Source organism: Suncus etruscus, chromosome 7 (assembly GCF_024139225.1).
Source record: "Suncus etruscus isolate mSunEtr1 chromosome 7, mSunEtr1.pri.cur, whole genome shotgun sequence".
Classification (NCBI taxonomy): Eukaryota; Metazoa; Chordata; class Mammalia; order Eulipotyphla; family Soricidae; genus Suncus; species Suncus etruscus.
The window spans coordinates 21,014,151-21,036,193 of record NC_064854.1 but is presented as its reverse complement, the minus strand read 5'-3'; the positions used below and the strand labels follow the sequence as shown (position 1 = coordinate 21,036,193).

Here is a 22,043-nt window from a genome sequence, read left to right as displayed (position 1 = left end):
GAGGGAGAGAGGCTGTGTGAGAAAGTGGTGGAGGGGAGAGGGGAATCTTCTACTCCTTTCGGGGGCCAGCTCTGGGGCAGTGAGGTGGTACAACCTGGCAGATCTCCTGGCTTAGAGTTCATTCCCTGAGCATAAATTCCAGGAAGAGTGGCTGGAAGAGGCCACAGTATGACCCTTGATGTCAGGGAAGAGCCTGCTATACCAGAGATGGGCTGAGGTCTCTTCTTAGTTCAGAGAAGACAATGTTGCTTATTGAACTCAGGAGACCTGAGATGGCCTAAGGCTGAGCACAGACCTGGCAGGAGGCAAGTCAGGATGATGATGAGAGATGCTGGTATGGTGTATGCCCCTGGGCATGGCACTTCTAGAGGGCACCCAACACAACAGCAGCAGCCAAAAAAAAAAATCATTATTTACTGTGCACCTGGGCAGGGCTTTAGAAGGCCTCGCAGAACAGCTTCATGCCAGGGAATGAGAACTGTCTGGTCTCTGGTGAGGAAATGAAGGAAAGAAAAAGTTCTAGACACATTTCCATTCTCAGATCCCCTAACTGCAACTGTACATTAAAATGGAGACAACTGGAGCAATTAAAGTGGAACTTCCAACATTTATCCATGTCTTCACTTCCCCTCAGCAAGCGAATGGGATTTAGCCACATGAATATTTAACTCACAGGCCTTTGAAATTGACTATCTTGTTCTTGACCTTTGGGACATTTTTATTTTAATTATTTTATACTGAACACACTCAGTGCTTTGGTTAGACCATATTTATGTTTTCATCTGGGGGAAATCTCCTTAGGGGAGGGGACACTGGGACCTTCAGACACTGGGTGCATGGCTCTTTGTTTGGCACAATATTTAGAACTGATGTCCTCCTGGTCCCTTCCCACTCTCTCTGTCATGGTTTTGTCCTGTTAAAGGTCTCCTACAAGTGCTGACTGCCAGCTGGGTATTGGCCTGGGACCAACCTCATAGTGGTCATCACAGTGATGGAACAACAAGTCAAAGACATGGGCGTGTGGCACTTAATGTGCGCATGGCATCAGAGGACAGACTCACAGCAGAGTAGTGTTCTGGAAAGGCTATTTTTTCCTTGCATTATTTCTATTTTAAGGTTCAATTCCCTTCAGTCTCTGAACTATGTGTGTTGAATTCTTTTGCTTTAAATAGTCATCTGCAGAGGCCAGAGAGGTGAAGCCACTTGCCTTGCATGCTGCGCTCAGGCTCAGTCAATGCCCAAAAGAGGTCCCTGAGATTCAGCAGGTTAAATTCTGGAGGCATCTAAGCACCAAGGGGGGTGGCTTAAGGGAACATAGGGCCCAAGCAATATTGCATTCTTGCACTGAATCTAGCCAAACAGTAAGTATTGCCTCCTAAGCACTGCATGGATGAGTCCCACATTGCCACCCACCCAAACAAGAACGAAAATAATCTGGAATGAAAATGCTCTCTAAATTTTATAGCATTCATGTAAATCTGCATGCACGATCCCTATTTCATGTTGTCAGCACTCCCAAGGACACTGCTTTGCTAAAGACATAGATAGAAAATAGCATCTTTGGTGCTTTCTTCGAACTACCTTCCTTTCCTGTTAGTTGCCATTTGGGATGTAGAAATGGGATCTTCACAAGTCAGTCAGCAGCACGTCTGGTCTGCTGCTTGTGGACAATGCTCCCATGATTTTTCCCCAGATCCCAATATGCGACGTGTGCTGCTGAAACGTGCTGCCTGGGAAATGTGTCTGCCTGACTTGACTGCAGTGCAGGGTTGACAAAATTCTGTACTCCCAAATATTCTGTACTCTCAGCTCTCTATTTGGTTTCTCTGTCTTGGCAGGGGCTTAGGGTGGTGGTTTAAGAACATTCAGTGGCCATGGTGGGTGTTAATATTTTCAACCCATTCACTCGATGACATCTCGATTCTGGTGTATTTTTCAGGGTGGTGTTGGTGATGGATTTACCATTTATTATTCAATGGTGAAGTGTGTCCTTGGGATTCATTTCCTAGTTTCCACCAGGCCAGATGAGTCTATGATCTCACCTCTTTAGTGAGGGAAGCGTGACCCCCAATCCCCTGGCTGCAGTGTTCTTAGAGTGTATTTTAGTTGTTTACCTATAAATAAATTGTTTATGGTGGGGAGTTTTCTCAGGTGATGCAAGGGTACCTACTTGCATTTCCTGACCAGCCAGGCCAGGGAATCAATATAAAACATTCTCCTAGGATATGGCACTGCTCAGGGTCTGGAATTCTCTGCACCTCTTCATGCCCACTCCACTCTCCATCCATACTCCCTCACCACTGAATTATCTCCCTGGCCTTCAACTTTCTTTTCTTTTTTGGTTTTTGGGTCACACCTGGCAGTGCTGAGGGGTTATTCCTGGCTCCAGGCTCAGAAATTGCTCCTGGTAGGCACGGGGGGCCATATGGGGCGCCGGGATTTGAACCGATGACCTCCTGCATGAAAGGCAAACACCTTACCTCCATGCTATCTCTCCGGCCCCTCAGCTTTCTTTTTATTTTTTATTTTATTTTATTTATTTATTTTTTGGTTTTTGGGCCACACCTGGCTTTGCTCAGGGGTTACTCCTGGCTGTCTGCTCAGAAATAGCTCCTGGCAGGCACAAGGGACCATATGGGACACCGGGATTCGAACCAACCACCTTTGGTCCTGGATCGGCTGTTTGCAAGGCAAACACCGCTGTGCTATCTCTCCGGGCCCTCAGCTTTCTTTTTAAAGGTGGATTTACATTTCACATTTCAGAGGTGATAAGTGTGTAGGAGCTACCAGGAACATAGCTTTTCCCTGTGACCCAGATGTCATCTGCAGGTGAATGGAGATTCCCTAGACTTCAGTTACAGTTATATGGCTCTAAGTGGACAAAAGAATCACATACCTGACCAGCTTGAAAACCAGTTTTCTCTTGAATTATTTGCAAGTAAAAAAAAGACAAATGTTTCTTCTTTGAATGCCAGAGAGTGATAATAGTGGAGGGGTAAGAGTACCAGCCTACGAGTTCTAGCCTGGGCCTCTCTCCAGCACCACCACAGCCTACTGAGGGGCCCCCATGAGTATCACCTAGTAAAACCTTGGACACCTCCCAGACCTGCTAGGGTCCTGGAGGGTCAAGAAACCAGTGCTGCATCCTCAGGCCCCCACAGTGGACTGTTCAGTAGCTATTGTTGGGGAAAAAAAACATGACCCCCAGAGCACTGCTGGAGGGTCAACCAAAAACCAAATCATAAGTTTTCAGCATCCTCCCTGTAGTAAACACTCATTGACTGCTAAAAGACAAAGGTCTGGGCTGGAGCTATTGTATAGTGGATAGGGCACTTGCTTTGCAGGTAGCATATCCTGGTTCAATCCCCAACATCCCATACGATCCCCCAGAATCCACCAGGAATTACTCCTGAGTGCAAAGTTAGGAGTAAGCCCTGAGCACCACAGGGTGTGGTCCTCAAATAAACAAACAAACCAAAAACAACACCACCACCACCAACAATAAAAACACGCAAAAAGACAAAGGTTAATGTGATTTGTTCATTAAAATAATAAAAATATGTTCGAGGCTGGGAACACAGACACCCACATTAGAATTTTCACCTCCATATGCCGTCTTCACATCAGTGGGCTGGGGACTCAGAGGAAATCCCTGGGGAGAGGCATCTATGTGAGTGGCAGCAGTAAAAGTGGAGGAAGTTATGTCCGTCGGGGCCACCATGACAAGAAGCATCATTACCTAAGTGTCATTGCTGGGTCAGGAAGTCCCATCAGCCAGCCCTTTCACTCCAGTGGTGCTCCCTCCACAGCCAGAAGACACAGCCACAGGGCCAGGCTGAGATATGTCAGCATAGCATTTCCTCCTCATCCTGATTCTTTTATTTCATGCCAGTTAAATCATTAGCATTTCCCCTTCTTGGCTCTCCTGTGGATCAAGTCATCGGCCTGGATCCTGGAAAAGGCAGAAAAGCCAATTGCACAATCTTGCTTGGATTTTTCCATAGTGTCTCCTGAGACTGATTTCACTCATTCACAGGATTCTAAGTCAGGGTGCCCAAGTCTGTACAATGACATTTCCCTGAGCAAGCTTGAATCAACAGGCTCAGCCTCCATTCCTCGGGACAACCCAGGGCCAAATATATTCTTCCCATTTGTGACAAAGAAGATCCACATGGCCTCATGGTAAACAGTGATGCTGAATTTATGTGTGCTTAGAGTAGCTCCCCCTCTATCTGACACTACAGCAGGTGCACTTCCATTCGTGCCAGTGACTGCATGTCTGTGTTCTGGGGCTGAAGAGAAAGGCCTGAGAGCAGGGGGAATCTGAGCTCTTCAAAGCTTATACTGGAGCTTGTGGGCAGGGGGTGTAGGAAGGAACTAGGCAGGCAGATGTGAGATAAATATATAGACTGTCAGATGTGGAAAAAGGCAACAGGGAAAGGATAAAGTAGGAACAGTGGGCAGGAGAAAGTTTTTCCAAGTGGGGGAGTTAGGGAAAGCTTCTGAGCGCCGGACATTCCAGCAAAGACCTAGAGGCCAGACAGGGGCATCTGAGAGGGCGGAAGAGCTCACCAGGCCTCTGCAGAAGCAGGTGCAAAGACCCTGAGGCAGCAGGCCATATCTGGGATGTTCAAGGACCTGAAGAGCTAAGTCACATGAGGCACAGCAGGAAGTTAGACAGTGGAGGTAGACCCTCAGTTCTTTGAGAAAGGGGTGAAACCTAAAGGCTTAGTAGGGCTTTGAGACAAGTGTAACTACATCCAAGAACTCCAAGATGACTCTGGCAGAGGACGGTGACCTGGTGCAGGGTGGTGGAGTGGAGGAAGTCAGAGGTGAGTACAGGTTGTGCCATTGGCCACAGCTAAGGTGTGAATCTCTGAGCATGAGCAGAAAGAGAGGGAGGGAGGGAGCAGGTGGGAGGGCCCCCTGGCTCTTCCATCAACACTCATAGCATCTTGTCCATGTCATAATGGACCAAAAAGGAATGAACGTTAGGAGAGGTGCCGCTGGGAAACTGGGCATAAAGTCATCTCTACTTCATCATCATCATCATCATCATCATCATCATCACATCATCATAATAATAACCATTCCAGAGCTTTCAGGAATAATAGAACTGGTTGAAAAAATAATACATTCATCGGGCACTCAAATGCCTTTGGTATCCAATGTGGAACATCCTTGTAAAGGACATTCAATTTACCACATGCATAAAATTCAATTTTGTGTTCATTACATTTATGTGGATGTATATCAGACCTATCAAAATCTTCCAAATTTTAGTGGTGGGAGAGGCGAGAATGCGTAGAGAAATCAACCCCATTCAAATGGAAGTGACAGTAATTTCTGATCTAGATTGTACTTTTAATAATTCAGTAAAATGCCATTGATGTCACTTTATAAAATTCATTGATGGTGTAATTGGAAAGGCAGAGAAAAGTATTAAAAGAATCGTAGGAGAAATCATAATTATTGCATGAAATATATTTAAAAGAACTGAGTCAGTATAACACTGGATTAAAAGTATAGATCACTTAATAAAGAGTGCACAAACTATTTTAAGTATAAATGAAAATCTATGGCAAATGAGTCTAGTAGAATTTGAAAATAATTATTTTATGCATGCTGCTGGGTTTAGCTATTTCACAGTGGCAAAAAAAAATCTAAACAAATTTACAGAGCCAGTAAGGCATTGCTTTGCATGTGGCCAACTCAAGTTTGATCTCTAGCATCCTATATGGTTCCCTGAGCACCACCAGGAGTGATTCTTGAGTGCAGAGCCAGGAGTAATCCCTGAGCACAGCAAGGTGTGGCCCCCCAAAAAAAATAACAAGCAAAAACCTTACCCCCCAAAATTTTACCCTACCAAAAAGCAAATACATATCAAGAACCATTTATTTAGCCAAAGAGGGAAACCATTGTTAGATGAGGGAGGAAGTTATGAATAAAACATAGGCAAAGTTATGTAAATAAAATCCAAACATCTCTACAACTAAATTCAAGCCAAAACAGTGCCCCAATGAAAGAGGTATTTCACCTTGAACGGTCTCAGGAAGTGAGAGGACCACCTGGACGGCCACATTGCCTGCTCATTCACCTCTCTGCATCCACAAAATCTTTTGAAAGCAGCAAGCAGACATGAACTATCGAAAGGACAGAATTTAGCGACCCTTGAAAATAACCACCCAGTCGCCAGTATACAAATAGATCTGTCACTCACCACGAGGAACACACATGGGAGAAGCTGGTTAACCTCATTTAGGGGGAAATTAGTTGGAAAGTGCCAGGCACACTTCTAAATTAGGAAGTGAGAGTCAGAAGGATGAGAGGTGAAATGGAAACGCCAGCTGGGTCTTGCAGAAGAGACCAGCCCACAGCAGCTCAGCTGCCGCATTTGAGGCCGCATGAAAGTGACTTTAGAGTTTGTCCTGGCATCTCAGGTAAATATGGCCAGTGTGATGCTGCATGCTACTTTGGATAGGGAATAGTGACAATTCTAAAGTGAACACATATTCAGCACTTGAAGAAGGAGCGGCAGACTGGGATGGAACCATCTGCTTCTGAATCACGGCAGAAGTGAGGTGAGGTAGCAGGTAAAGTTGACAGGGAGCAACCTCAGGACATCATTTAAGGCATGATCCAAGGGTACACATTTGCCTGAGCATTTGCCTGTGGTTACAGGTGGGTGCGCTTTCCCAAAAGGCAGATGCATCTAGAAGGAACGTGGAATGTGAATTGTGTAAAAGAGGATACACCAAAACCATTTTGTCTTAGAAATAAAGGAGAATGTCCAGACAAGACGGTCCCAAATGGAATTGTCCTAATGCCCATTAAAAAAATATAAATCAAGGGCCAGAGTGATAGCATAGTGGGGAGGGTATTTGCCTTGTGTGTGACCAACCTGGGTTTGATCCCCAGCATCTTTTACAGTCCCCCAAGTCTGTCAGGAATAATTTCTGAGTGCAGAGCAGGAGTTAATCCTGAGCACTGCCAAGTGTGGCCCCTAAACCAAAATAAATAAATAAGTAAATCATTCAATGCCTTCTTTAAAATCTACCTTCTGTAAGTGGACAGACAGAAAGCACCCCCCCCCCCATTTACAACTGAAGCTGCTGTTACATCCTCCCTCCCTTTTCTGTGCCCTTAAGAGCAGGTTCAGGCATGGAGGGCCAGCATCGCTCACTTTAGGATATCATTTTTATCTTGTTTTGTGAGACATGCCCAGCAGTGCCTGAGGCCCACTATGGGTAGTGCTGGGAATCATTGCTCTTGGCCTGTTGAGCTCTGTCTGGCATGAGCTTGTCCATCTCAGGGACAGTCAGACCCAAATGGCCTTGATTTTCCAATCACACAGGACCATAACTGTTATGTTATGTAGATGTTCTTTATCAAGTTCAACAAGTTTTCTTTATTCCCAGCTTGCTGAATTTTAAAAACCTCCTAAAGAGATGCTGGATATTGTTCATTGTTTTTCATGTATACACTGAATTTTCAACAATTCCGAGAATCACTGACATCTGTTACTTTCAGGATGTTAAACCAGCCTTGTATTCCTGGGCTCTATCCTGGCTACCTCGGGAGCTTCATGTGATCAATACATTGTTGGATTTCCTGGTTTGTTTTGGGGCCATACCCAGCAATGTGCAGGGGTTATTCCTGACTCTGCACTCAAAAATCACTCCTCATGCTGCTTGGAAAACCATTTGATGCCAGGAATCAAACCTGGTGTGTACTGTCACTCTGTCCTCCTATATTGTTGCATTTTTATCTTCCACATACTCAGGAATTTTCCACCCTGTTCACAAAGGATAATATCAGTAGTTTTCTTTTATTGTATCTCTCGGGTTTCAACACCGCGGTCATGTGGCCCCTTAAAATGAGTTTAGAAATATTTCTTCATCCTTGATTATGTCAGAGAATGTGTATAGAGTTGGTATCAATGTTTCCTTAAATGTTGGCTGGAATTCTCCAGTGAAACCATGCAGGTCTGGAATTTTGTTTATAAGAATAATTTGCATCCTTTGAGTCTGCTTACTTTTCTTTCTTTCTTTCTTTCTTTTTTTTGACATTTAAAAATTGCTGCATTTGGCTTTGTATTTTCTTGTTGTCCTTACCTTAGCTTTTCTGTGATATATATTTGTCCTCCCCGAGTTACTTTGAAAATATTCTCCTGATCATTGAGGTAGAACAGCTCAATTATGCACGTCTTGAATTGGTTTTGAGTTTCTTTTGCTCAGAATTTGTTCAGCACATAAATGGGCCATTATTTCTTCAGATCTATTTTCTGTGTCTTTATTTCTTTGGGGATAATGATGACATATAGTTGAGATCTGTGTGAGATGATCCACAGCTCAGAGTCCATTAAAATATATTTTAGTTGATTTATTTCCATTAGAATAATTTCTGTTTTCAAGTTTACTAACTTTTCTTTCTATGATATCTAAATTCCAACGATGGTTTTTTTTTTATAAATTTGATACTGTATTTGTTTATCTGTGGAACTTAAGAATTATTTTTAATATCTTCCATGTATTCTGTAACATTTTGACTACTGGCAAACTGTGAACCTTGCTTTAATGTTCTTTATTTTGCTAACTGCAGCATCATTAGTATTTCTGGATGATGTTGATGCTTTTGTCTTTATTATAATGGTCATATTTTTCCAATTCTTTTAATTTCTGTTGATTTTGTTTGTTTGTTTTTGGGCCATACCTAACTGTTCTCAGGGATGACTCCTGACTCATTGGTCAAAATTACTCTTAGTGGGTTCAGGGGGCCATATACCGGGGACTGACCCAGATCAGCTGTGAGCCATTCTATTACTACAGCCCCATTCTGATAATTTTTTGTAATGCCAGACCAGACGCTATCAATTTTATCAGATTGGGTAGTGGATGTTTTCTGTATTTTTCTAGTTAATTCTGTATTTCCCTCTTTAGCTTGTTCGTAAAGCTAGTTAGATTCCGTGGGAACAGTGGGACCCCTTTGGGTCTTGCTTTTCAGATTTGTTGAGCAGACTCAGGAGGGTGATTCATCTATGGTTAATTTATCCCTCACTTTTGAGACCAGAGGCTTTGTTGCCTTCCACCTAATGCTCCACGAAGGATGAGACTGTCCTGTATGACTGGTGGCACCCAGCGCTATTCCTGTCTCTGGTGAGTTCTGGTCCCCAGTGCTCAAACAGTCACAGCCCAGCAATGGTGCTGGTTCAATCCCAACCCACAGCAATCAAGGGAAGATGAAGATCAGGCCTGGAACACAGAGTGTTTCCTTCCCCAGGGTACAGAGAAGGTAGGTCTGCATAATACTCTCACCTACCCAGTATGAGATAGAGTCTAGAAAGATCCATGCATCTACTTAGTGATAAAAAGATACCCTTTTGCTAAGAGATGCTCCATCTTTCCAGTTATTGGTCCTGGGGAACTTGCTCTATGTCTCAAACCTTCAATGTGTAATATAAAGGTGGTTAGTTGACTCTAGGGGTTCTCTGCCCAGTTTTTGCTACATTCCTGCCAGGCCTATAGTCTCCAGGCTCAGCTGGACATTTAGGGGATCCCCGAGACTAAAGATCTCTGTACCCTCCTCCTCTCCAGGGCTCTGTCGTTAGACTCCACACATTGTGCTCTGCCCTGACTTTCAGTCTAAGGAGTCCTCCCTCTTCTGCCTGTGCCCCTTTCTGTTCTGTGGCCCTGAAACACTCCGAGTCAGTCATGTAGATGGTTGTTGGGCTGATCATGGACCACTGTCTATCTGTGTCATTGGCTAAGGCATTTGATCTATTTGCATGTGTGATTCAGGCAAGAAGGCAGAGCCAAACTCTGTCACACCATCTTGTCTGGATGGAGATTTTCTTTCCTTCTTAAAAATTCAGTTATTACCATGATTGCAAATATAATACACAACATCACCTTAGGGCCAAACAAACATTGTGTATCTTCGGTAGACACTTGACTTGCATTTCTAAACGTTTTCATAATTGGCAGGTTAGTAGTTGAAATTTTTCCCTCCATGCACCAGATATTTTGGAGAGTAGTTTAAGATGGGATTTATGTCCCCCTACTACTTTCCCAAAAATAATTTCCCGTGGCTTCCTGACAAATGTAATATATAGGAATAAAAAGGGGCAACAAGGTTGAGAAAAGCCAGGACAAAGATGATGTGGAATCTGCTTCCACTGAAGGTAAAATTCTGTCAGGCATGACCCCTGAGCACAGAGCCAGGAGTAAGTCTAGGTGTGGATCACAAGCAAACAAACAAAGAGAAACACAAACAAACAGGAATCCATCAGCAAGGGTCAGGTGGCACTACAGATCTGTTCCCTGAAACATCGTTGACTTTACTACTACCATCACCACCAATACCACCACTACCACCACCACCACCATCATTCATCATCATCATCATCATCATCATCATCATCATCCCCACTATCACCATTCCTAATGTCATTAATTTTGAATTCTTGGGGTGACACCCACCAGCAAGTCCAGAATGTTCTGTTTGTTTTGTGGCCACGCCCACAAGGCTTAGTCCTGGCTCTGAGCTCAGGCATATTACTCTTGGTGAGGCGTGAAGGACCCTCTGGGGCACTGGAGATGGAACCTGAAATGGCCATGTGCTCTCTCGCTGGCTCGAAGTCACATGCAGCTTCCTGGGGAACCAAACTTGCTCACAAAGAGCTCACAACCTGCTGTGAATTTGGAGACACTGAGAACAGGAAGGGATTCTCTGTGAGATTCCTGGGAAATGGGTCAATTCAACCTTATCAGACAGTGTAAACTAAACACTCAACTCTACTGTGTCATTCTAGGACTACAGTGAGGGAGAAACATTTCCATCCAGCCAGAAAAATTGAAAGATTATATTTATATTAGATGCACACAGCCCTGAACACACTAGGACCCACCAGCGTTTGGAGGGCAGGGGTACAGGGCCACTCCTGGCTATGTTCATTCCAGTAGTTCCAGAATGAAGGTTTCACGCTCAGATTTGTGGACCAACAGAACTATATCAGGTGGTTCTGGGGGTAGAACTCAGGGTTTTACCCCTGACTATGCTTGACTACAGAACCCTTTCCAGTACCACCGCCTGTCCCTGGTGAATATTGGGGAGGTCCACTTTGACACCACATGTTGAGAATACTGAATGAATTCTGTTAATATGTTCATTCTAGGAGGGCTCTATGGTGGTTTTTGCCCCCCCAAAAGTGCTGAAGTAGGGTGGGGGCAATGACTCTTCTTCACCCAGTTTACTCTTTACAAAGTTGATTTCCAATCCACCCCCCCAACTTTATTCTGTCCAGTTAATTTCAAGAAATTTGGGGAGTCACAAGTGGAGGGAAGCGAAGGAAGCCATTTCAGACAAGGACTCGAGAAGCTGCCACCCAAAGAAGAAAAAGAGGATATTTTTAGTGGAATAATTGGGCCCCATATGACAGTCTCAGCTTGCCAGTGTTCATTATACTAGAAGCCTTAATTTCCTTAAACCCTGGACTCTGGGATGCCTTTTGAATCTCCCTCATATCACAAGACTCAACAGCTAGCCTGCCTCCTTTATTTTTGGTTATTCTTCACTCCACATACAATATGTCCAAAGAAACTGTGGCCCGATAGAATTTTCAAGGCTAATTTGCTTCTTAAAATATTTATTCTCTCCTCTTCTGGTCTTAAGCTGAGTCTTTGGCTATAAATGAACACACACACACACACACACACACATACACACACACACACACACACACACACACACACACCATGTCTCCCCCCACAGCTAGAGAGAGGCTTTTTCAAAATTCCTAACAGGCTGTCTGGTGGTGAGATGGGAGGGAAAGAAGGGAGGGAGGGAGGCAGAGAGAGAGAGAGAGAGAGAGAGAGAGAGAGAGAGAGAGAGAGAGAGAGAGAGAGAGAGAGGTAGAGGGTGTCTGCATGCTGCTTGCATGTGGTACCGGCAGGAGCTCAGGAGATGAGCAGAACGGGCAGAGAAATGCCACATTCCCGGGAGGAAGTATGTTAGCCTTGCGGACAGCTCTGCCTGCTTGTCTCCTGGGGGAGAAAAAGTAGGTTTGGGGAAAGTGGCAGGGTCAGTGCCTGAGAGACCCTTTACCTAGAAAGGAGGAGGTGGAGGAAGAAGAGGAGGAGGAAGAGGAGGAAGAGGAGGACAAGGACCGCCTAGAGCTCGTGGTCAGCCTCAGCTCTGGGCTGGTGCATAAGGACACACCTTGCCCGAGACAGGCCCGTGGCCAGCCTGGGAGCCAGCGGTAAGCTTTGACATTGAGCTTGTTTATGCAGCAGAAAACTGCGGGCAGGGATGCACAGGGAGAAGAGGGGAGGGGGCGGGGAGGCTCGGGCTGGCTGATTTATCTGCCATGGGGAATGTTTGATTTTAATTGTCAGTTAGAGCAAGAGTGGCCGCGGAAGATGGGAGGAAGCGATTCAACCTCGTGTGTTTAGGAGCTTTTAGATTGGTGTCCAAGGAAGGATGGATTCCAGGCTTTCTGGTGAAGTGAGCTGGCATCACCTTTCAGGAACCTGCAGTTTCTGACCTTCCATCCTCAATCTCCTGTTGATTTTTTTTATTTCTTTTTGGCTCCCTAAGCACTGTTTACCACCAACCCCCCCCCTTCCCAACATCCCCCCTGCGCTCCCCCACCCACTGCCGCAGCCCATGTGAGACGTGTGTCCTGGCCTTTCTGCAGCCGCTTCTGCACTGAGCCTGGATTTCTGGGCTTGTTCTGCTGCAGGGATTTGCGGATGCGTGCCGGGGCTTGAGTGCATGGGAATCGGAGAGCATGGCAGTCCAGCTGGTGCCCGACTCAGCACTCAGCCTGCTGATGGTAAGTATGGGGGGGACAGGGGCTAAGGGAGGGGGGCAGGCAGCGCCCAGCATCTCTCTCTCTCTCTCTCTCTCTCTCTCTCTCTCTCTCTCTCTCTCTCTCTCTCTCTCTCTCTCTCCTTCCATTAGCTCTTAGGGGCTCATCTTCCTGGCTGCTCGAACAAATAGTTTGAGTGTCTGTGGCATCTTTGGCACATAAGGGGACTGTGGAATTCTATTAGTGTCCACGACTCTCTCTCTCTCTCTCTCTCTCTCTCTCTCTCTCTCTCTCTGTACTGGACCAGTGGCCATGGCTGTGGGCATGTTGCATCCAGATGGCTCTGCCGGAGCACCCCCTTTGCAAAATGATTTCCTGGGTGAGAGGATTAGCCGTGACAAAGCAGTCCTGGGGGGTGGGCAAAGCAGCCCGAGACGTGCCATTTAGAAACTTGTTGCTACAGCGCTATTTTGAAAGGAGATGGGCTTGCTAACAGGTGCTCGGAGCCCCTGGAAATAGATTCCCACCCACGCCTGCCCTCACCACTGCCACCGGCCCACAGCGCCTCTCTCTCCCTTACCCCTCCTAGCTTTCGCATCCGGCAAATGTGTTTGTATGTTCTGTGTCTTCTCGTGGCCAACAGTGGAATTGGGAGCCTGGCAGAGGTGGGTGGGTGAGGGCTAAATGGGATCTGTTTTCTGGGTACTGGTGGATCCCCCAGGGAAGAAGCCAAGAAGAGGCACTCTGGGGCCCCCAGAGAGAAGGGCAGGCCGTGGCCAGCGTTCGATCATGTGTGAGCCACTGACCTACTTTATAAGGTGCAGCTCCGGGTACTACCTTCCGCCTGGTGACAGAGACAGTGACAGCGGCTGTTTGAACATGCCCAGGCTTCTGAGGTTCAGAATCTGCCCTGGTGGTGCTCATGTGCTGCTGCCTCCACCTCCTTCTCCCTGGAGCACCATGGCCGGAAATGCCCCCCAGAGCAGCTGCAAGGCCAGCCTGGGCGTCTGTGCTGGTCCCTGGAGCTGTGTCTTCTGGGAAGAGGAAAGGCGGCCCTGGAGGTGTTTCTGGAGCTTATTAGGGCTGCTTGGAGACAGAGCGAGCTAGGCAGAGGGGTGGGGGGCAAAATACCCTTCTGTTTTTTTTTTGGGGGGGGTCCCCCAAGAGTCATTCAAGATGCCTGTGATCTCCAGCTCCCTGCAGAATTTCAGGCTCTGTCTCTTCCTGCCTTCATAGGGTTTGGTTTCTGCTAGCTCTTCGTGCGGGGTCGAGCCTGGACACTGCCGGTCGTGGCTCTGAGTGTTTCCTAACTGGGCAGGCCCTCAGAGGCAGCATGTCTGGCACAAGGGACTCCCATGGGACTGGCAGTCTGGGGGGTGCAGGATGCACAAATGACTGCCTGTTGTTGTTTGTTGACTCTTAAGTGGGCGTCACATGTCCGTGAGTGTGGAGAAAGCAGCATGGAGGGGAAGGGCTGGGCAGGGTCAGGACTGCTGAGCTGCAGCATCTGCTGGAGCTTCCCAGGTGTTTGGGGTTCAGAGACAGGTTTGCTCGGCCGCCCTAGAACCAGTCCGGGAATGCAAACATGGAGTAGCTCGGCTTCCTGTCTAGCTGTTGGCAGCTTTACTCTCCTTCCACATGCCTCTGTGCACCCAAGCACACATATACACACATGAATGCTTACACAAACACACTTTTACATCCAACACACATGAACACATAAGGGATGTAGATCCATGCACACACATCCACATCCAAGCACATACATATGGATGCATGCGATGCACATGTACTCAGTACCTACCCACACACCTGCATTCTCTTGCAGATACACACACGCAAACATGCGCACACATCATCACATCTACATCCACACACATACATGCGCACAAAGATTTACACTCATTTACCAACAGGCATGCTCACGCACATGCTCACATGTACCTCCCACACGCATGCATCCATGCACAAACATGCACACTCAGTTCCTATCCATGGTTGCTGCCCCTCAGACTCTTCCCTCTGTTACTCAGAGCCCCCAATCCCCCATGACAGGGGAGGTCTCCCAAGGAGACCAGTTCTGGGACTCTAGACTAGCTGCCCAAGGACAGTGGCTTTAGGTTCAGTGGGTCCCCCGGGAGTCCATTTCAAGAGTAAATCCACACCAGGTAAAGGCTTTCCCGACCTATTGCAGGAACTGTGGAACCATCTGGCAGTTTACGAGCAAGTTGAGGGAAGAAGGCAGGGGGTGGGGGGGGTCTGGCTGTGAGTGCAGGGAGGAAATGGTAGACATGATGGTGTATCAGCTAATCAATCAGCAGATCCGCTGCAGGATTTATGGCGCCACTACTGGGGTTCCTGTGGGGGCAAGAGCTGCCTCCATCCCCCTGAGCTCTGAACGCCCTGCTGAGGGCTCTGGTTTTGCAGGGGAAGGGGCCAGCCCAGGTCAAAGATCCTGACCCAGGTCATTGCTTTTGGACTTGGAGGCAGCCAGGGGTGCTGCACAGCTCAACCTCATCGTCATCTGCTATAATGGGACCGAGGGTCCAGGCAGTTTCCAGCTCTGCCCTTCCCTGCCGAGCCCCACACAACCTTACCCGCCCTTCCTCTCAAGCCCTGAGTTAGGTCATTTCCCCCAGGCCAGGGCCATCCTCAGATATAGTCTCATTCAGTTGGTTCAGGAACTAGAGGTGCATGGGATTGGGGTCTGGGACAGAAGAGACTTGCTCATGTCCCATAGGCTTCAGGGCTGGGTCAGGACAGTTCTGGGGAAGTGGTGACATCTGTGATCCCATGGTCAATCCACTCACTGCTGTCCCAAGACCTACCTGCTGAGCAGGAAGCCTATGGCCTTAGGCAGAAATGCCCGGTGACCACTCCCCAGCTGGTGCATGGTCAAAGGCAGCTGGGAGAGTTCCCAAAAGGTTCTGGGGGGGGGTGCCCAAGGGTATTGATGACTTTCAGTGGGGACTGAATGGGGCCAGTGATGGGCATCCAGTGAGAGGACCCCTTTCAACCATCAAGGGAGGGGTTATCCAAGAGATTGGATCTGGAGCTGGGCCACTTGTCCTGATTTTTGACATCTTGGAAGGTCAAGAAACATGTTCTGTGTCCCCAGCCTGAAGTGACCATGCAGAGTAGGAAGTGCTCTGCTCTGGGACAACTGCAGATATCATATGTGTTTGAGGACCTCGTAGGGTCAATACTACAAGGTAGTTCCAGGGCTTTGCAGTGATAGGCTAAAGGTCAACACAATGGGCTCTAAAGGTCAAAAGCTCAGTTGCTCGAATAAAAGAGTTTTCAGCATTTCTTAGCTCATTGGGTGATAATGCAAATGGAGACATTCTGGAAATTGTGTTTACATACACCAGTTCATCTAATCCCTTTCCAAGCCTTATTTCAAAGCCCCAACCCTTGAGTTCCAAAATTTGGGGGCCTGTCATTTGTGCACAACTGAAATGAAGGGAATATGCCTCCACGTTAGAGGTCACTGGACTCTTGATCTGTCATTTCTCCCCAAGTTTTTGGGGTCTTGAGAACTTGAGTATAAGGATCTCCTCACACTTTGGATCAGTCCCTTATGGGGCCTCACCTCAGAACCACGTGGCATTTCTACATTTCTCGTGAGTGCCTTGTCTTATTGTTTATCATTCATCAGGGTTTTATGCAAGATCCCAAAGTGATACCCCGAAGTCTGGCATAAACTAAAGATTAAAACCTGGTTTGATTTTAGCAAGTATTTTCATATGAAAACCCTACTTGGGTAGGGTTGAGGCTTGAGTTGTACCAGATGTATCATATGGCTGGGTTCAATCCCCAGCCCCGCACATGGTTCCCTGAGCACCGCCAGGAGTGGTCCAAAAACCAAAACCAAAAAACCTTGCCATATCAATGGTCAAGTTATGCTCGACAATAGAAACATTACATTGGTCAGTGCCTTGGGAATAGTACAGGCAGTGAGAGTGATGTTTTGTATGTGGTGACCTGTTTTATTCTCCAGCACAGTAGTGTCCCTGAAGCCCTGATAGGAGTGGTCCCTGAGCACAGAGCCAGGAGTAAACTCATAGTATTGCTATGTATGGCCCCAAACAAACAAAAGAAGTTCCATATGGAAATACTCCAACACCTAAGTCAGAAATATGGGCAAGTGGGTGATAATTCTCAGGAAATGAAGGCTTTGGGCCAGATAAATAATATAGGAGTTAAGTCACTTGCCTTGTCAGCCCTTGTTCAATCTCTGACTCCAGAGAAAATTTCTGGGTGTGGCCCCTCATAAAACAGGAAACAAAAAGAGAGATGTGAATTAGATCCCCTTAAATGTTGTCTCTGTCCTAAAGTTTCATCTCTGGCATCCAGAATTTTAAATGCATTCTATTGAATATCTATTTTTCTGTAACTCTATTGTTTGTTTCCTTTAAAAAGATATTTTTTAAAAAGTTAAAGAACTGTGATTACAACATTATTGATAGTTGAGTTTTAGACTCAGAATATTTCAGTATCAACCCACCACCAGTGTCAACACACATCACCCATGCTCCCATACACACATCTCCCATGCTCCCATACTTAGTCATCCCCTATTTATCTTTATTTCATTTCCTTAGAGTGTCCTCCCTCCCTTCCCCTCCATTTTCCCCATTTGTAAAATTTTATTTTAAATCAGCCAACACATTTCTGCTAAGTATCTTTTCCCTATAAGAGGTCACAAGCCAGTCTCTGATTCAAATGAACTTCCAGGGGCCAGAGTTGATAGCACAGTGGTAGGGTATTTTGCCTTGCACGCGACTGACCCAGAAGGGACCTCGATCCCCGGTGACCCATATAGTCCCTCCAAGCTAGGAGCAATTTCTGATTGCATAGCCAGGAGTAACCATTGAGCATCACCAGGTGTGGCCCAAAATCCAAAAATAAAACAAAACAGAAAAAACCAAAACCAAATGAACTTCCAGCCTAGTTTAGAGATACCCTCACAGCCCATTGAGATACTAGAAGTGAGGACCTCAATGGGGAACCTCTGAGAAGCCCCAGAGGAGCCATTTGGGACCATGTAGGGCTCATCACTCAGGCTTACTGGGGTGCTCTGGTTGGAAAGCTCTGGGGGTGCCGACTGTCCCGAAATATTTCAGTTGAGGTGCTGGTGGATAAACCAAGGGAACTGATCTGTGAAAAAAAAAAAAAGGGATTCCTGATAGGAGTACTATTCAAGCCATGAGGTGGGGAATGGCCAGTTTGAACATCACTGGTCTGAAGGGTAGGCTGAGCCTGGAACCCAGGAGTTGAGGGGACCAGGCAGTGCTGGGGATCAAACCTACAGCTCACACAGGCGATCCTTTGCTCCAGCCTTTTGGACCACTTCCCTTAGGGCCTATTCTGAGTCTCTGATGAGATCAGCAATTCTTTCTGGTTCTCAGCTGGCAAAAGGCTTAGGATTTAACAGGAGTTTGAACCTGAGGAATGATGTTGTTCCTGGGCAATCACTTACCTTAGGTTTTCCTACAGTGATGTGTGTGTGTATGTATGTGTGTGTGTGTGTGTCTGTGTGTGTGTGTGTGTGTGTGTTTGGGATAAGGTGTTGTGCTCAGGGTCTCAGAGAAGTGAAATGGCTCATCTGAGATGGTTCAGCTGGTGTTGAAATGGTGACAACCCTCAGGTTTCCTCCATGGCTGCCAAGAGAACTTGACATCACTGACCCAGGGGCAGTGTGAGGAGTGATGGTCACATGGTTGAGGCTAGCTTGGTGGTGCTCTTAGATGTGAGGCCTGTTTCTTTCTGGAGGAAGGGGAATCTGTTTGTACCCTCACCTTCCTTTCTGGGTGAAGCGTGTCATTGTCACATGAGACCTGTTACCAAAAAGTGCCCCTTGTACAAATGATCTATCTGCCTTCTGAGGTCTAATTTCCTTTTAGGCATATTGGACATTGGTTCATAATAATAATAAGAAATAAATCTCTGAAGTCAGTGTTTATAAATCAATCCATCTCAGGGGCATTATTCAAAACTGATGACCATCAAATTGCCTCTTGGGCTTTTTGTTTATTTGGTTTGGTTTGGGTGCCAGGTATGGATTGTTTAATTTTGTGTCACTTACACTTCTGGTGTCAGTGATAAAGCTGCAAATGATTATTGTCCTAGAGAGAAGCAAGTGGGCACATGTAATTGAGTAGAATCAGGCCACAGCTCCAGAACACGTAGGGCCTAGGATCTCCTGATGTCAACCCCATGTCCCTGACCCTCCCAAGTCCTGTTTTACATCACCTTGTGTGGCCTTTAGACTCCATGGTGCTCTCACAGTGGTGCTTGTGTAACTTGTCCTGAGGCTTGTAGTGGATCCAGTAGGCAGATTCTTTTAGCCACCCCTACTACTCTGCTGGGCACAGATGAATCATAGACTGGGTAGGATACGGGCTCACTGGCCAAGCTGGTGGGCATTTGGATAGAGCCACAGATATTTAGGACAAGAACCCCTACATCTGATTCACAGATTCAGAGAGGAGGGCAGATTCTAGGGGGAAGACTTCTTTCCCCAGAAGGTGACAGTGAATCTAGGTAGGCAACAGCTGCTTATGTCCATGACCCTTCTCCTGGCATCATTTTTACACTGTTGGGTTCTACAAAGCTAGTCAAGGGGGTAATGCACCCGTGAATCCAAAAACATGGAATTAGTTTCCCTCAACATGAATATAAGAGGACAGTCTCTGTATCTTGGAGTTTAGCTCTGTTGAACATGTCTCTCCATGTATGAAGTGGGAGGAATTCAATGATTCAGACATGCATGATGCTTATCACCATTCACAGATGAAAGGAAAAGTCAAGCTCACCTATATTCATTGCTTGTTTTATCTGATAATGATTTCAAAATGTCAAATTCATACAAGCATACCGAATGGCTGGGCCTCCTGCATGTGCCAGAATCCATCTAAAGAAGAAAGTGCCCAATTCTATCTGCAGCCAGGTTTTGGGAAAATTCTTGAGTACCTTGGGACAACCAGCCCAAGATTTCAGCCCAGCAGATGTTTCCAGGGCCAGATGGGCCCTTCCAGGCATGAGCAAAGGTGCATTTTCTCACAAGTCTCAACCCACACATTTTTGAGACCAACACATAAAGGAGACTGAACATATGGGCAGTTCTCTCTTTACTAACTGGGGATCACCTGCCATCCCTATGGATATGATCAGGTGACTCTGAGGAAATTCTGGTTCAGAACTGATGATTTTGTTCCTCTGAGGAGTTTGCTAGTGTTCTGGAGCACATTTGTGACTAGCACAGGTAGTGTTTGCCCATTAAATTCAGTCCCAATACAATAGGGTTAATGGAATGCCTGGTATCGAACCTGCTTATAATTCCAGGTCTGGGCAATGTATTTGGCTGTGATCATTTGGTTTGTACTGAGACACAAGGCTGAATTTCCATGTGAAGGCACCATTGGTTTATAGTGCCTGGTACACAGGAATGAGACTCTTTCTGCTGGATCTGGGTTCAACATCCCTGAATCTTAAATACTTTGCCTGGAGAAGCAATTTCCTGAGTTTTAGATCCCTGTGTTCGCGCCACCATTTCAATAACCAATCTTTGCCCTTTTCTTATTGCATGACGTTAGAGACTCACACGTTTCTGTCATTTCACTCATCAGTAACACAGCTGTGCAGTATTTGACTTTTGTATGTTTCTGGTAACAGAATGTGAACAGAGGAATATGAAGTCTTCCTTTTCATGCATCCAGCCAGTATTTTGCGCTTGTACCTAGCAGACCCCTATTTTATGTGGGGTGTGTAGTAGTGAAATGGGCATATGGGATTGTTTAGTCCTTGAGTTCATGTTCTTGGGTGGGGGAAATAAGTACAGTACAAAGAAATCCAAGTCTCAGAAGCTTTACATGCCTTATAGTGAATGGAAATTTCGGCCATGGGGGTAGATGATGCCTATAGTGACTGCTGTAGAGTGGGTAGAGAAGGAGATCTTCCTGGAGGAAGGGATATTTCAGGTTATGGATGAATGGCAAGAAGAAAACACTAGTTAAGAGTTGTGAATGATGGTTTGTTTTTGGTGGGGGGTTTAATTACCTGGGGTCAGAAGGTGTTGTCTTCAGTGGATCCATTTTGTCATGAATCTCTGGGCCGGGTTCAGTGGGAAACTTGGGAAAAGTCCAGATGCTCTTGACAGCTGAGAGTTAATGTCTCAGCTGAGGGCAGATGAGGAACAGAGAGTAGCCTAGAGCTGAAATAGCTTCATACTAAAGAATGTAGAGCCAGCATCATGGGAGAAGGTGTGAGAATGGAAGAGGTGGTAGCAGAGGGCTGGGCCTAAGATATCTAGTAAATGATCTGGCAGGAGAGAGAAAACTGTGGGTAAAGAGTGTGTCAGATAACACAGAAGTGACCCCTGAACATAGAGCTGAGAGTAAGCTCTGAGCACTGCTGGGTGCAGTTCAGAAACAAAGAGAGAAAGAGAGAGAGAGAGAGAGAGAGAGAGAGAGAGAAAGATATGATGTGTGGAGAGAAAGAATATTGGAGAAATAGTGTGGTAAAAGGACATAGCTTTTATTTTTTGCTTTTTGGGAGGCCACACTGAGTGGTACTCTGGGATTACTTGTGATTCTGCATCCAGGAATTACTCCCAATGGGCTTGGGGGACCTTAAGGGCTACTAGGTATTGAATCTGAGTTGGCTCTGTGCAAGTGTGTAAAACAGGTACTCTCTCGGGGCTGCAGAGGATAGCTGGCTAAGCAAGTGGGAACCCCATTAGAGAAAATAGTGCAAATGTACCTCAAAGACTGACCTGAATCAGGGGGACTTGGGAGGTCTCTGGGGTAGAGATAGGGAACAAATTTAATGGGTGTGGGGTTGGGGGCTTTAACTTGTTAGTGCAAATAGCACACTGGGGTGATAGGAGGGAACCCCAACTTATAGACAGTGACACAAACACAGGTGGGAGAAGAGAGGTGAATGCAATGGGTGGAGTTCTCTGGAGAAGAGGGCAGTGGATGGTGCAGGACCTGCCCAGGAAGAGGCAGCCAAGGCTGAGCAGGGTGGGTAATGGAGCTCCAGGGCCTAGCATAGAGCTGGGCTGGCTCCCATTACCTGAGGAAGACCCGGATGTTCTGGTTCAGAACTATTGCTGCTCTGAAGAGGCAGGAGTGTTAATGGAGCTTCATGTAGCTGATGGAAGGGTGGTGAGGGATAAAGTCCTTGGGGCCAGTGATTTAATTTGGAGAGGTATCCTGATGAGACAGGGGCC

At 46.4% G+C, this 22,043-nt stretch overlaps 1 protein-coding gene across 1 annotated transcript in view; it reads left to right on the top strand.

Moving 5' to 3' along the window:
• Nucleotides 1-11,917: 11,917 nt before the first annotated feature.
• FRMD4A (FERM domain containing 4A) overlaps nt 11,918-22,043 on the top strand; it is a 337,218-nt gene continuing 327,092 nt past the window's right edge. The window contains exons 1-2 of the mRNA XM_049777757.1: nt 11,918-12,256; nt 12,740-12,832. Coding sequence (XP_049633714.1) covers nt 12,788-12,832 — 45 coding nt within the window. The 5' untranslated portion in view covers nt 11,918-12,256; nt 12,740-12,787. The remainder of the gene's footprint in view (nt 12,257-12,739; nt 12,833-22,043) is intronic.